The sequence below is a fragment of the Nerophis lumbriciformis genome, linkage group LG12, assembly GCF_033978685.3.
Source record: "Nerophis lumbriciformis linkage group LG12, RoL_Nlum_v2.1, whole genome shotgun sequence".
Taxonomy (NCBI): domain Eukaryota; kingdom Metazoa; phylum Chordata; class Actinopteri; order Syngnathiformes; family Syngnathidae; genus Nerophis; species Nerophis lumbriciformis.
The window spans coordinates 21,937,221-21,953,734 of record NC_084559.2 but is presented as its reverse complement, the minus strand read 5'-3'; the positions used below and the strand labels follow the sequence as shown (position 1 = coordinate 21,953,734).

The window sequence follows — 16,514 nt, the reverse complement described above, 5'->3', positions numbered from 1 at the left end:
ACCATTTAGTGGTCAATTGTACAGAATATGCACTGTACTGTGCAATCTACTAATAAAAGTCTCAATCAAAAAAAGCACTTTATATGTAGAAAGGTTTTGTTAAGAAACCATTCTGAGCCTTATCTTATTTAGTTTTTATTTTATACATGTTGACCGCATTAACCCTGGCAATGGACCCTGTGTGCATATGTATGTTATGCCATTGTTTACAAATTTGGTAAATAAATAACCCCCAAAAAAAAATATTGTGTTGTTTTCTTACTGTACCGAAAATGAACCAAACCATGACCTCTAAACCGAGGAACGTACCGAACCAAAATGTTTGTGTACCGTTACACCCCTTGGACCAGTACAGTATATTATTACCTGTCCCCTTGACTACCGTCTCCTTCTTCCGGCTCGACCACGCTCATTACAGCATCCACCAGTGGCTGATACTCATAAATGATTCTTCGGAACCCGTGGAGGAAAGGCATGGCTCCTCCGCTCTTTTAGGAACTGTAGTCTCAAACTCCTGGGGACATTTTAAAAGGTAGAGAGAGAGTCACATCAGATCAGGACGCCAAGACACGTCCTCCCAACTTCACTCTTATCAGAGCGTTACCCACACTGCAAAAAAGTCAGTGTTCAAAAACAAGAAAAAAAACCCACACAAATTAGAGGTATTTTATTTGAACTAAGCAAAATTATCTGCCAATAGAACAAGAACATTTGGCTTGTCAAGACTTTCCAAAACAAGTAAAATTAGCTAACCTCAATGAACCCCCAAATACCTTGAAATAAGTATTTTCTCTCTAATAACAAGTGCACTTTTCTTGGTAGAAAAAAAAGACCCTTTTGCTCAAATTGTTGAAAAATATTCTTAAATTAAGTAAATGCTAGTGCTATTATCTTGACATAATGATATGCGCTCGGCATTACATTTCTTGAGACGAGAAAACTTATACTAAAACCTAATTTATTGTTCTTAATGGAAAAGCAACAAGGCAACATCTTGTTACTCTAGGGCAGGGGTCACCAACGCGGTGCCCGCTGGCACCAGGTAGCCCGTAAGGACCAGATGAGTAGCCCGCTGGCCTGTTCTAAAAATAGCTCAAATAGCAGCACTTACCAGTGAGCTGCCTCTATTTTTTTAAATTTTATTTATTTATTAGCAAGCTGGTCTCGCTTTGCTCGACATTTTTAATTCTAAGAGAGACAAAACTCAAATAGAATTTGAAAATCCAAGAAAATATTTTAAAGACTTGGTCTTCACTAACTGACAAAGAAACAGATAACAGATTTGGTGTCCAGTTCAAAGTGTGACATGATTTATTTAAAAATTTGAGGGTTGACTTTTGTATTTTACATGAGTTATTATTTGTACAAACATGGTGCAAAGTAATTCATGATTTGTTAAAAAATGTTAGTGGCTAGCTAGTTAAAATGGGATATTGTGATTTCACAAGACTGTCTTAGAAGTGATCATTTGAAAATGTTCAATTTGAAAAATGTGCACTTAGAGAAAGTATAAAAATAAAGTGTTGCATATTGATATTTATCTGTTTCTATATATATTTATTGTGAGAAATAATTAAGATGATCAGTGTTTCCATAAAGATAAATATCATTAATTATTAATAATAACATAGAGTTAAAGGTAAATTGAGCAAATTGGCTTTTTCTGGCAAATTATTTAAGTGTGTATCAAACTGGTAGCCCCTGTGATGAGGTGGCGACTTGTCCAGGGTGTACCCCGCCTTCCGCCCGATTGTAGCTGAGATAGGCTCCAGCGCCCCCCGCAACCCCAAAGGGAATAAGCGGTAGAAAATGGATGGATGGAAACTGGTAGCCCTTCGCATAAATCAGTACCCAAGAAGTAGCTCTTGGTTTCAAAAAGGTTGGTGACCTCTGCTCTAGGGGTCTACTAGCCGCTCAGGCAAATCATATGGTCTAAAAATGCATTTTTCCATCGATAACATGACATCATCGCGCCAAGTGCGTGCGCTTTCAGTCAATTAGTGCGCATAAATACTGCCCGGCCCCCGGCCAAAATGTTTTAATTGTAACTTTGAGGAATTTATCTGAATGTGCATTAACTATTTCTGTTCAAAATTGTTTGAAATGTCAAATGTTAAATATTAACTGTCAGTTTACTGTACTGTGCCAACTGTACTACTATATGAGTACGTATTTTCTATTGTTTCATTGAAAATAAAACAGCAAAGTCCATTTGGCTGTCATCTGTTTTAATTATGAGACACAATTGTGTCAAAGTCAAGATTTTTTTTTTTCATGCTTGAAATAAGAAATTATTACTTTAAAAAAGTAGTTTTATACTTGTGAGTGTTGATGACACAGCTTTGCAACAGTTGATATTCTAGTTTCAAACATGTTTTACTCAATATAGGTCATACAAACTCAGCAACAAGCTGTAATATCTTACTGAGATCATTTAGGACCAAAACACTTAAAACAAGTAAAACACTCTAACATAAAATCTGCTAAGTGAGAAGAATGATCTTATCAGACAGAAAATAAGCAAATATCACCCTTATTTGAGATATTTAATTTTACTTAGATTTCAGTTTTTGCAGAGCAGTTAGCGATACTTTCACGTCAACATTTACACACTGCAGTGAGAATACGTTATAAAATGTTAAAACAAACAAACAGGTATTAGTAAAAAAAAATCTTGCCTTAGTTTATATTTTGTCGAGTCTGTCTGTCGAGTGTGTTGCGGTGGAACAAACATCTGCATTTGCAGCAGTTGTTATCAAAACCGGAAATGCCCGACAGCCAAGTTTTTGTCCCCAAAGAAACAAAACACGAAACATCGTTCCGCCATACACTATTATTTACGAATGAAATATTTAATGAAGTTTACTTGAACATTACCCTGTGATTTAGAGCATCATAGTTTATTCCACATTTTATTTCAATTTTATAGTATAAAAAGTTGGAAGCACGTTGTCAGAGAAATTATATGACATTTTATTCATTTATTTCGAACATACGGCCGGCAGCACATTCCAACAATACTATTAAAATAATCAAAAACAATTTAAAAAGTGGAGTAAAAAGCAAACAGGTGAAATGTCAAGACAAAAAGTTGCAACCTTGACACTAATAACACAAAGCTGACATGCAGACTGTTTTTCATTGCTCAAAAAATAGTAATGAATCAACATAACTGTGTGAAGGGAATTATATTTATATAGCGCTTTTCTCTAGTGACTCAAAGCGCTTTACATAGTGAAACCCAATATCTAAGTTACATTTAAATCAGTGTGGGTGGCACTGGGAGCAGGCGGGTAAAGTGTCTCGCCCAAGGACACAACGGCAGCGGGAATTGAACCTGGAACCCTCAAGTTGCTGGCCCGGCAACTCTACCAACCGAGCTATGCCGCCCCAAATAAATGATTGACCTATTAAATGCTCCAACTACTTCACATCAAATATTCCACTTTGAAATATCTTTTGGGAGAAATATGGTATATTTTATGTATTGGCCATAAAACTAAGTTTTCTTTGACAAAAGGGGATACATCATCCATCCATCCATCCATTTTCTACCGCTTGTCCCTTTCGGGGTCGCGGGGGGCGCTGGAGCCTATCTCAGCTGCATTCGGGCGGAAGGCGGGGTACACCCTGGACAAGTCGCCACCTCATCACAGGGCCAACAAACAAACAAAAACGGGAAAAAATGAAAATTAATCCTTGAATTCATCTGGATGTTTAAGCGTTGAAAGAAAAAATACATTAAATGTGTGACTTATTTTTAACAATATTATTGCAATGGCCCTTTTGCATCCCCAATAATTTTAGTGGGATGAAAAAAAATCTGCCAATGCTCAAAAAGGAATAATGAATTGGCGTTGTAAATTGGCGTTGTGAATTATTGACCTATTAAGGCTCCAATTACATGAAATATTCCACTTTGAATTTTTGAGGTGAGAGATATTGCTTATTTTGCCATAAAAAACAAAAAGGTCGTAAAACAAACAGAACACAGGAAAAAAAAGTATAACAACTAAAGCTGACCTACAGATTTAAGTGTTGAAAGAAAAATAAAATAAAATGCATGACTTATTTTTAACATTTTTATGTGACGGCTTCTTTTGGATACCCAATAATTTTAATGGGATTAAAAAAAAAAAACTGTAAAAAAATAAATAAATAAATAAATACTGTTGTAAAATATTTTCATTTATTTATGAATTCAGTTGACAGGGACAGTGCAATTAAACATTGCTACCCACAGGTAACCGATGTCAAAGTACATAGGACTTCTAGCCACAGGCTAATTTGCAACCCTTATCCCTGGTTAGACTTTTTTTTTAAAAAGAAGAGAAAAGTGTAAAACACATACAAAAGGATTAAGACAATAAGACAAGTACAAAAATAAAAACACATTGAAAATAATTGGCCCCATTCGTCCATATTGGCATTAAGATTCCAAATTACAGCCTTTTCATGACTGAGACCCTTCCCAGGGACCAAACTTGAGGGGAGGCCCTGAAGGCTAAAAATATACGGCATGTGTGTGTATATATATATATATATATATATATATATATGTATATATATATATATATATATATATATATATATATATATATATATATATATCAAAAGGGCCCCTGCATGCTTAAATTTTTCCGTATGCCGCCCTTAGTAGATAAAGTTTGGACACCCCTGATCTATATACTATTAAAACAAATACAATATTTTCATTTAAAAAAATACAGTAGTAATAGTAACATTAAATAAAATAAGCATATGCAACTCATAATGCCCTTATAAGACAAGTTCTAGTATATAAATACAGGATACATATGTAATTACATCCAACAATACAATATACACTTTAGATATCAAAATAAATGTTTTTAATACGTTTAAATTGATATATGTTTTTGCTTTGTTTGATTTCCTCATCTAATTGAGTCCACTGAGCCACCCCACGAACCAATGTGCACAAACCTTTAATAATTGTGCTCACACAAAGTTGCTTTATAAGAATGATCGTATAAGATAGTTAAATAAGTAAATCAATGAGCTGTTTGCACAGCTGTGCTCCACAAACCCTCAACTTAAATATATAATATTTAAATAATTTAACTGAATTTGTCCTATGGTTTTAAAATATGGCATTGTCGTGTACCTGCAATAATGTGAATATAATACATTGTATGAAGATAACTTTATAGATAAAAACACTCAATACAGATTAAATTTCAAGCACATTATTCAGTGTAGGTCAAATATTTAACTGCAAGTAATTACATCCTACGTTGTGCCTTAATTACTGTACATTAAATGCACTGTAGTGCATGTGAAATACATTTTCAGCCTCTAGATGGCAGCAGCAATACACACACAAGCAGCTTCCATTTAATGATGACAAAGCGGTAGAAATGGATGGATGGATGGATGGATGGAAGTGCCACTCATGCCCATGAAAATCTACTTTTACAAATCAGTCTCTGAATAACAATTACCTGTGAGCACATTTGCCAGTGTAATATGGTGGAATAATCAAACAATGTCTACCAATTATCTAATGCAAAGCCATACAGACATATTCATAACACCGTTCATACATGTATATTTCTGCTATTTGATTTGTATTAAAACAAACTTTTTAAACTAGGGGTGTCAAACGTAGGGCCCGAGGGCCGTATCAGGCCCGCGAACAGGTTTTATCCGGCCCTCCAGATGAGTTTGCTAAGTATAAAAATTTACCAGAAAATTTTTAATGAAAGAAACAGCTGTTCTAAATGTGTCCACTAGATGTCGCAATAGCAATTCTAGTTGACGCTAACATATGTACAAAATAAACCACATGATGTTAGTACATCAGTCGAGGAAAATGATCAAACTACATAAATAACATACTGTAATTTATCTTGATTGATTGAAAATGAACACCAATGAGTTGACTGATGAACATTATCACATAATTTATTCAGAAAATATAAATAACGACAAATAAAGATAGAATACTATTAACTGCAACATGTAAGTGTAAAAATATGGATTTGTACATTTTCAGAATGTGCTTGTTCTATGATTAAACTGTGGTGGAAGGTCCAGATCTTAAAGGGGAACATTATCACAATTTCAGAATGGTTAAAACCATTAAAAATAAGTTCCCAGTGGCTTATTATATTTTTTGAAGTTGTTTTCAAAATTTTACCCATCACGCAATATCCCTAAAAAAAGCTTCAAAGTGCCTGATTTTAACCATCGTTATATACACCCGTCCATTTTCCTGTGACGTCACATAGTGAAGCCAACACAAACAAACATGGCATAAAGAACAGCAAGCTATAGCGACATTAGCTCGGATTCAGACTCGGATTTCAGCGGCTTAAGCGATTCAACAGATTACGCATGTATTGAAACGGATGGTTGTAGTGTGGAGGCAGGTAGCGAAAATGAAATTGAAGAAGAAACTGAAGCTATTGAGCCATATCGGTTTGAACCGTATGCAAGCGAAACCGATGAAAACGACACGACAGCCAGCGACACGGGAGAAAGCGAGGACGAATTCGGCGATCGCCTTCTAACCAACGATTGGTATGTGTTTGTTTGGCATTAAAGGAAACTAACAACTATGAACTAGGTTTACAGCATATGAAATACATTTGGCAACAACATGCACTTTGAGAGTGCAGACAGCCCAATTTTCATCAATTAATATATTCTGTAGACATACCCTCATGTCAGCAGGCCAGGGAAGCTAGGGTCGATATTCTTCTCTTGATCATCTTCGGTGGCATAAGGGACGGTGTGAGCCAAGACCTCCAGGGGGTTTAGCTCGCTCGTCTGCGGGAACAAACTGCCGCCATTGTTTGCCGTGCTACCGAGGTCCTTTGTCCCTGAATTGCTCACACACTCCGGCAGATTCAATGGGGGTCTGGCGGCAGATTTCTTTGACTTTATCGTTGGAAATGCATCTGCTTTGAGTGTCGCAGGATATCCACACATTCTTGCCATCTCTGTCGTAGCACAGCTTTCGTCGGTAAAGTGTGCGGAACAAACGTCCAATTTCTTGCCACTTTCGCATCTTTGGGCCACTGGTGCAACTTGAATCCGTCCCTGTTCGTGTTGTTACACCCTCCGACAACACACCGACGAGGCATGATGTCTCCAAGGTACGGAAAACAGTCGAAAAAACGGAAAATAACAGAGCTGATTTGACTCGGTGTTTGAGAAAATGGCGGATTGCTTCCCGATGTGACGCCACGTTGTGAGGTCATCGCTCCGAGAGCGAATATTAGAAAGGCGTTTAATTCGCCAAAATTCACCCATTTAGAGTTCGGAAATTGGTTAAAAAAAAATATGGTCTTTTTTCTGCAACATCAAGGTATATATTGACGCTTACATAGGTCTGGTGATAATGTTCCCCTTTAAATAAGAACAAAAGTGGATTTAACACAAGAGTTTTATTTACTCATAATTAAATGGTACAATGGTTGGATTGAATTGCCGTGCACACAGGCAGTTTTCCCCTCTGCATGGAATGAAGAAAAAAAAAACTTCAGACTTGGTATGACTTGGTCATCTTATGTGTTTTCCTCGTGCGTCAAGGTCCCGTTGTTTTGGACCAGTTTATTCTGCAACCTCCTTGAATCCTTTAGCCACAACAAACAATCAAACCATTTTGGAGAATGGTCAGGCAGACCTTATATTCAACTTTAACCCACATTTGATGGTACAGAATAGAAAAAAAAAGAAACGAGCAGACATTCTTAAAGGGGAACATTATCACCAGACCTATGTAAGCGTCAATATATAGCTTGATGTTGCAGAAAAAAGACCATATATTTTTTTAACCGATTTCCGAACTCTAAATGGGTGAATTTTGGCGAATTAAACGCCTTTCTAATATTCGCTCTCGGAGCGATGACGTCACCACGTGACGTCACATCGGGAAGCAATCCGCCATTTTCTCAAACACATTACAAACAGCGAGTCAAATCAGCTCAGTTATTTTCCGTTTTTTCGACTGTTTTCCATACCTTGGAGACATCATGCCTCGTCGGTGAGTTGTCAGAGGGTGTAACAACACGAACAGGGACGGATTCAAGTTGCACCAGTGGCCCAAAGATGCAAAAGTGGCAAGAAATTGGACGTTTGTTCCGCACACTTTACCGACGAAAGCTGTGCTATGACAGAGATGGCAAGAATGTGTGGATATCCTGCGACACTCAAAGCAGATGCATTTCCAACTGGACTGGACAGATCAGCTTTCAGGAAAAGAGAGCGGATGAGAGTATGTCTACAGAATATATTAATTGATGAAAACTGGGCTGTCTGCACTTTCAAAGTGCATGTTGTTGCCAAATGTATTTCATATGCTGTAAACCTAGTTCATAGTTGTTAGTTTCCTTTAATGCCAAACAAACACATACCAATCGTTGGTTAGAAGGCGATCGCCGAATTCGTCCTCGCTTTCTCCCGTGTCGCTGGCTGTCGTGTTGTTTTCGTCGGTTTCGCTTGCATACGGTTCAAACCGATATGGCTCAATAGCTTCAGTTTCTTCTTGAATTTCATTTTCGCTACCTGCCTCAAATGTCCGGTATTTTGAGTTATGGTTGCGTGTATTTTCAATGTACGTTCAGGGTTAAGAAGGGGTTAAAAACAAAACAAATTGTGAAGGTGTGCGCACGCAGCAGCATTCGTGAGGGAGGGGCAGAGACAGAGAGCAAGAGAGCCAGACATTCGAGAGACAGACAGGACACAAGAGAGAAGCCGAAACGTAAATGCAACTTCACGGATGATTTACGGGAAAAGTATCCGTGTTTTCGTCCTGGCCGTGACACATGGAAAGCAGAATGCACTGTGTGCAAAGCAGGAACGTATATATCTGTGGCAAATAAAGGGGCCAACGATCTACAAGCCCATATAGACACTTCAAAGCACAAAACAGCAGTACAGGGCGAGAGCTCGTCTGCTGTTTTTTGTTTAAATTTAATTACCGTATTTTTCGGACTATAAATCGCAGTTTTTTGCATAGTTTGGCCGGGCTCCAGTGCGAATTATATATGTTTTTTTCCTTTTTTATTATGCATTTTTGGCAGGTGCGACTTATACTCCGGTGCGACTTATACTCCGAAAAATACGGTAACTTGTTTTGAGGCATTATTTATGTTTAGATTATATAGAAGAGGTTATTTTGAATATTTCTACCTCTGCACTTTTTTTTTTCCAAAACTGTGAATGTTACAGAATATAAGTGTGACTTATTTTGTTATACTGTCAACCAGTGTTGGCTTTAACACACTTTTTGTGTCTTTTTAATGCTTTGAAATCAGAAAAGACGCAGATTTTTTTTTTTTTTTAACCATTTGCGGCCCACAGCTAATGTTTCAAAGGCCCACGGCACATTCTAAAAATACTATTAAAATAAACAAAAACGTAACAAAAGTGAAATAAAAAAGCTTACAGGTGAAATTTAATTTAGAAACAGTTGCAATGTTGACTAATAAAACAAAGCTGTTTTTTTTTCTTTCAAACGGTCATTGCTCAAACATAATATTGAATCAAAATCAAAGTTATTGACCTATCAAAGGTTCCGATTATTTCACATCAAATATTCCACTTCGAAAAATATTTTTGGTGTAAGATTTTGCATATTTTGTGTGTTTGCCATAAAAAACATTAGTTTTGTTTGACAAAAAAAGGGCGAAAAACAAACAAACAAAAAAACAACATAAAAAAACTAGAACATTTTGAAATGAAGAATAGATCTGAAGTTGATGTAGACTCCAGAGATTTAAGCGTTAAATATAAAATGCATGTATGCCCTGGCACACCATTATCATCATTTCATGACCCAAGCAAAACACTTATTACACTTTTGTACTGAAATAAATACACCTACAACTTATTAAATAAAAACATAGAAAAAAAAACTACCAGCAGTTTAGATCCATGAAGGAAAGAAGAAAGTGAATGAATGTTAATAACCGAATACATTTACATATACATACACATTTCTTTTCTTTTGTGTTATTTTTTTAATGAATTAAGTAACGTTTATGATAACTTTTTTCCAAAACACAATATAGAATGTGAGATATAACAGGATAATGCATACATTTGTCACTTGTTTTCAAAATGCTTACAAAAAAGTGGGACCCCAAAAATTTACTGTGGAGCCCAGTGACGTGCGGTGAGGTTGATGGCTGGTGAGGCACTGACTTCATCACAGTCAAATTTACAAACATATGAACCCTAAAGAGTATCTTATTCACCATTTGATTGGCAGCAGTTAACGGGTTATGTTTAAAAGCTCATAACAGCATTCTTCCCTGCTTGGCACTCAGCATCAAGGGTTGGAATTGGGGGTTAAATCACCAAAAATGATTCCCAGGCGCGGCGCCGCTGCTGCCCACTGCTCCCCTCACCTCCCAGGGGGTGATCAAGGGATGGGTCAAATGCAGAGGACACATTTCACCACACCTAGTGTTTGTGTGACAATCATTGGTACTTTAACTTAACTTTAACTTTACACATACAAACTGTAGCACACAAAAAAGCACATTTAATAAAAAACCCGTTATTATGGTCGTACCTTTACTTAGAAATTAAGTCCATGCGCCGCAACTGAAGCCCTCACTTAAACTTTCCACGTGCAAGATTGAATCTATTTAAAAAAGTGTAACCGAGGGTTTATAAATGTCGCCTATACTGTATGAAACTACAAAATAACAAACACGGAGGCTCCAGTTTACACGAGGACCACTTTATTTACCTTCTTTCAAAAACCTCCGCAACGTGACATCACTTCCGCTCTTAGCGCCTTCAAAATAAGAGCTCAAGGCATATACTGTATAACAGCGCATAACAGGAACTTAACATCACAAAGAGGAAAGCCCATAAAAATAGGTTACAAAAGTTATTTAATAAGAAGCCAAAAAGTGCAAAAACAATAATGTTCGTGTTGGAGGAGTTGTGAATTAGATACACCTGCAGTCTGCAGGTGTACCTAATGTTGTGGCCCTGCAGTCATTCACAACTCCTCCAACACCAACATTATTGTTTTTGCACTTTTTGGCTTCTTATGAAATAACTTTTTTAAATAGATTCAATCTTGCACGTGGAAAGTTTAAGTGTGGGCTTTAGTTGATATAACAATTCTACGGCGGGGGTTCAGGAGGCGGGGCTACTGGAGCCTCAGCCAGTGCGTCTTTTGCAGCCGTTTTATGATCGCTCAGCACAAGAAATACGTTACACACATACAGTTGTTGACAAAATACACTGTACATTATATACCTCAGCTAACTAAACAATGGAAATGTATAATATAATTCATATAGCCATACGGTCTCACTGCACAGCAGGCCAGCAGTTAGCCGAGTCCGGAATCCATGTTGAGGCACTGAATGACGTGCCTCAACTGGCTGCTGTTCACCGCACCGTCTCTTCTCAGTATTTGAACAGCAAATGTGAAAATTCAGCGATTTTGAATAAAAATAATCTAAAACTGGTGAAGTTAAATGGAAAATAACTTTATAGTATAATCACTGCATACCGGTACATATAACAATTTAATTACATTTTTTTCTTTTTACATTTTTTTTCTTTCCATGATGGCAGGTGAGGCCCCGCCTCACCTGCCTCTAGTGACTGCACGTCACTGGTGGGGCCCCATTTTTATGACTTGATGGGGTCCCTGGGACCCCATTTTGAAATTCATAGCGCCAACACTGCTGTCAACAGAGGAGAAAAAATGCTTTATTTAAATAAATATATTATTTTTAAAGCAAGTTCGAGTATCATTGGCAACTTTTCACCTAGTCCCGGCCTTGGCGTGCTGCCCGCCTTGGCACGCATATATGTGTCCTCTTTTTGGGATTTCAGAATATGGTCAGCCTACATAAGACCCCGCTCTAATTCTGGTTATCAGATCACCACAGGTACATATAAGAATATTTTAGACCAGTCAATCACATTTGGTTTCTCTCAGTTTTAATCAAACTGTGCAGTCAAGGTAGTGAGGCACGGTAGCGCCTTGACACAGAGGAGATTTACAAAATACTGTGAAATATGTGCAATCTGCTGTGGCTCGTGCAAAAAAAAAAAAAAAAAAAAGACTTTAATTACCACAAATTCCAAGTACTTCTAGGATGTGATAACGCATACGGACCCTTTTGAAAAAGCTGCACACGTCAAGGTGCCAGAAAATAAATGGCGAGGTGAAGGTGAAGGCGGTGGAATGAAAAGAGCCCATTGTGGTTCAGGTTTGCTCAGTTCCATACCATGAGTGTGAATTATCAGACCAGCAGGTCTGAGCCTAATATCCTTTTGCCTGCAGGCATATGCCGAGTGAAGATTGTGGCTGGAAATGAACAGCCCCTTTAAAGGTCAGGGGAAGTTAAGGACACATAAAGTAGACCGTGGCGCATCCAGCTGACGAGATATAAGTGTCTCTGTGAGGAAGAATGTGAAGAGTTCACTTTGACTCATGAGTTCTCTAAAAGTAGACAATATAACATATTCAATTTACAGTCGACCCTCGTTTATTGGCGGCCTGACCGCGGTAATTATTATTGAATATTTACACAGATATCTCATAAAAACAGAAATGTTTACGACCTTCTAAATAGTGTTTTTGATATTATGAGAGCCTCCGTGGACATGAAATAACACCCAGACAGTCACCTTTACACTTGTTTAACGCTCAAAGCAAACTATAACCTGCTACCTAAACACGAACAACAATTTTTCTCAACAAAAGAGGAGAAATATAACCTCAGAGCAGGGATGTCAAACATGCGGCCCGTGGGCCGGATCAGTCCCGCGAACAGGCTCAATCCGGCCCGTGATTCTGCATTTTTAAATAAAACAAACTGCTGTTCTAAATGTGTCCACTGGATGTCGCAATAGCAATTCTGTTAGGCAGGCAAATAGTTTATACCGGGGCGGAAAGTATACCAAACAAGAGGTACACGGTAAAGCGAGGTTGTGACTCCTCCCCCTCGACCCAACGTAAAACAAACAGGAGTAAAATGAACATTTTAAAATGCAGCATGAGACACTGCACACTGATATAGTTCTGTGGAAATTGTCTTCCGTGCAAATTTAAAGAAAGTGAACAGTGTGTAATTTACAGTCTTTTAAGTTTTTATTGTTGGTTTGTTGAAATTGTTCACACATTGCACAGCTTTTATTTTTCTATCAATACACAGTGATGCCCAGGGAGTAAGTCTTGAATAGTTTCTATGTCAGTCTGTAAGGTTTGTTGACTTAGCACAGGATTAACATGTGGAAATGACAAATGACATTGTGGGGTGAGGTGTGGCCGGCCTCTGTCCATGGTGCTGAGGACAGAGCACCATCAGACGGGGGCTTGGCAGTGCTAACGGCGAGACACAGCTGGCAGGTGATTCGATTTCACAGGTGGTACGGGTTAATCTAATCATCTGTTGTCTTTAACAGTAAGCGGCCGGGAGCAGGAGGGGAGAGAGGATACGGACGTGACTGAAAAGTCACGTTCTGCGGGACAAATATTTTGAAAAAATCTATGTACATTAAAAACTTTGTTAAAAACTGCATACTTGGCTCTTGTGCCGTGTCTACAGTGGAACTGCTAGGAAGCAACTTCCACAGACATATTTAATACATAGAAGAGTTGTTATTTATGCTTTGTTTTGTTTCTTGTTCTGTCCTAGATGGGCTGTGACTGAAAGTTGAATTGTCGATACTTTGAGATGAAGTCAAAGTTCATTGTGTTCTTCGCTGTGTTTTTCAAACTGCACCAATGTTTTCCTCAGAATTTTCAACTAACTGGAAATGTTTTGTCGAGAGGACTATTTGTGATATGTACATTTTCAGAATGTACTATTCTGGGCCAAAGTAAAACAAAGAAGAACAATCGGAAGTTGTCATATTTTGAAGTTATTATGCCAAAGGCTCCCAGGAGGCGGATCCAGAAGTTCACAAAAAAGCACCGCAGAAGTTACGAAAATGCCACCCCTTGTCACACAGTCCCAAAGGGTCCCGAACCCAAAGGCACAAAAAAAAAATGGAAACATCAGGAACACAAAAGGATAAGACAAGAGCACAGAGCTCCTGCCACCAGCAGCCACTACAGCGGCTATTATTCCACAATAAATAATACCATATTCACACATTGGAGGCTCACATAGAAGTATTTCATCTATTTGTCTTTTTGTCCACCTGGTCAGCATCCAGTTTTCTCTTGGTTTTTCCAGCAAGCTGTCAACTTGTAAATTATGGATCATTCCTTCACTGAAAACAGGCTTAGACCTAAAAGTGCCTACTTTTTAATTAGTGGCAATTGATCAATTCTTTAAGGATGGAAGAATGTTCATTATTGCTTCAAAAGAGAATGATTATTTCCTTATCTGTCCTTTTTTTAATGGTAGATGCAATCGTCATTGTAGCTTTCTGAGGAAATAAGGCAACAAAATAAAGGACAGGTCATTTTGACTTGTGAATCCTAAGCTAGAGGAAGGTCACTCATTTATTTCCTTCTGGGCATCGGACTGGAGAACGAAGTGACGGCCCCAGAGAGACTGATAAGTAAATACAGTTTTAATGGCCTGCGAATGGCCAGTGGAGATCTGCGCTGGCCGGCAGTGGGCAAGGCACAGAGGGCGGCAGGGTATTCCGCAGCAGTTATTATTAACGCTATCATAGATCAGATAGACCGCGGGAAGAGAATAAAAGGTTATGATGAAGCTAGGACGTCCCCAACTGACATGAGGGAAAGCTACTGCTGCTGGTTAAGGTCATGGATGAAGGATACCTCCCAAAAAGACTTATGGTATGATTTATTAGATTGAATACGTATAGGACATGAGGACAGTATGGCCCAGGGAGTTACTGGAGGTCATAAGGTGACATGCAGCTGCTTCAAAAATCTATCTCAAATTAACCCTACAGTACTGTATTTTGTTCAATTGATTTATTTTTGCCAACTAGTGTAATGTACGAAAGAAAATGCTTTTATATATTTTTTTTAGTGTAAACAGTCCCAAAACCAATATTTTGGTACAAGTACCAAAATTATTTCGATACTTTTCGGCACTTTTCTAAATAAAGGGGACCAGAAAAAATTGCATTATTGGCTTTATTTTAACAAAAAATCTTAGGGTACATTAAACATGTTTCTTATTGCAATTTTGTCCTTAAATAAAATAGTGAACATACAAGACAACTTGTCTTTTAGTAGTAAGTAAACAAACAAAGGCTCCTAATTTAGCTGCTGACGTATGCAGTAACATATTGTGTCATTTTCCATTCTATTATTTTGTCAAAATTATTAAGGACAAGTGGTAGAAAATGTATTATTAATCTGCTTGTTCATTTACTGTTAATATCTGCTTACTTTCTCTCTTAACATGTTCTATCTACACTTCTGTTAAAATTAAATTATCACTTATTCTTCTCTTGTTTGATACTTTACATTAGTTTTGGATGATACCACGAATTTGGGTATCAATCCGATACCAAGTCGTTACAGGATCATACATTGGTCATATTCAAAGTCCTCATGTGTCCAGGGACATATTTCCTGAGTTTATAAAAGAAGATGTTGTGATGCCAAGAAATATCGACGTAATCATAGTAGTGTTGACTCGATACGCTACTGTACTTGGTATCATTACAGTGGACCGATACTTTTCAGAGGCGGTATAGTACCGAAAATGATTCATTAGTATTGCGGTACTATACTAATACCGGTATTTATATCTAATTCCAATGTAAAGCTTGGTCTATATTGTCGGGTCCACTAGTCGTCTTGCCCACTCCGATTGTGTACCTTCCTGCAAACCTTGGCCGGTGGCGTTGCAGATGGCCGAGCTTTCGAAGAGGAGGCTCCCTGAACACAGGAGGGCAGACTTAGTTTTTAAAATGCATGTACCGGTATATAGTATGAAATCAAGCAACAGTGATTACACCTTTGCATGAAAACTCATATTGTGTATCTAATATCTTGGTGCGCTCTAAAAATAATTACTGAATGTGTCATTTTCCGCCTATTGTGTTGTTGTTGCGTCAAGAAAAAGTCACAAAGTATGACACTCTTTTTAACTTTTATTGGCAAACATCAATAACACATTACCACACACATTAAAGGCCTACTGAAACCCACTACTACCGACCACGCAGTCTGATAGTTTATATATCAATGATGAAATCTTAACATTGCAACACATGCCAATACGGCCGGGTTAGCTTACTAAAGTGCAATTTTAAATTTCGCACAAAATATCCTGCTGAAAACGTCTCAGTATGATAACGCCTGCGCGTGACGTCACGGATTGTAGAGGACATTTTGGGACAGCATGGTGGCCAGCTATTAAGTCGTCTGTTTTCATCGCAAAATTCCACAGTATTCTGGACATCTGTGTTGGTGAATCTTTTGCAATTTGTTCAATGAACAATGGAGACAGCAAAGAAGAAAGCTGTAGGTGGGAAGCGGTGTATTGCGGCAGGTGTTGTGCCGGATAACGCACCCCCGCCATAGAATGCACCCCTTGACTGTTGTG

The 16,514-nt window shown here is 37.9% G+C and overlaps 1 protein-coding gene across 1 annotated transcript in view; it reads right to left on the bottom strand.

Moving 5' to 3' along the window:
* asb6 (ankyrin repeat and SOCS box containing 6) overlaps positions 1–16,514 on the bottom strand; it is a 53,973-nt gene that overhangs the window by 19,750 nt on the left and 17,709 nt on the right. The window contains exon 2 of the mRNA XM_061986096.1: positions 367–514. Within this exon, the coding sequence (XP_061842080.1) occupies positions 367–476 (110 nt within the window). The 5' untranslated portion in view covers positions 477–514. The remainder of the gene's footprint in view (positions 1–366; positions 515–16,514) is intronic.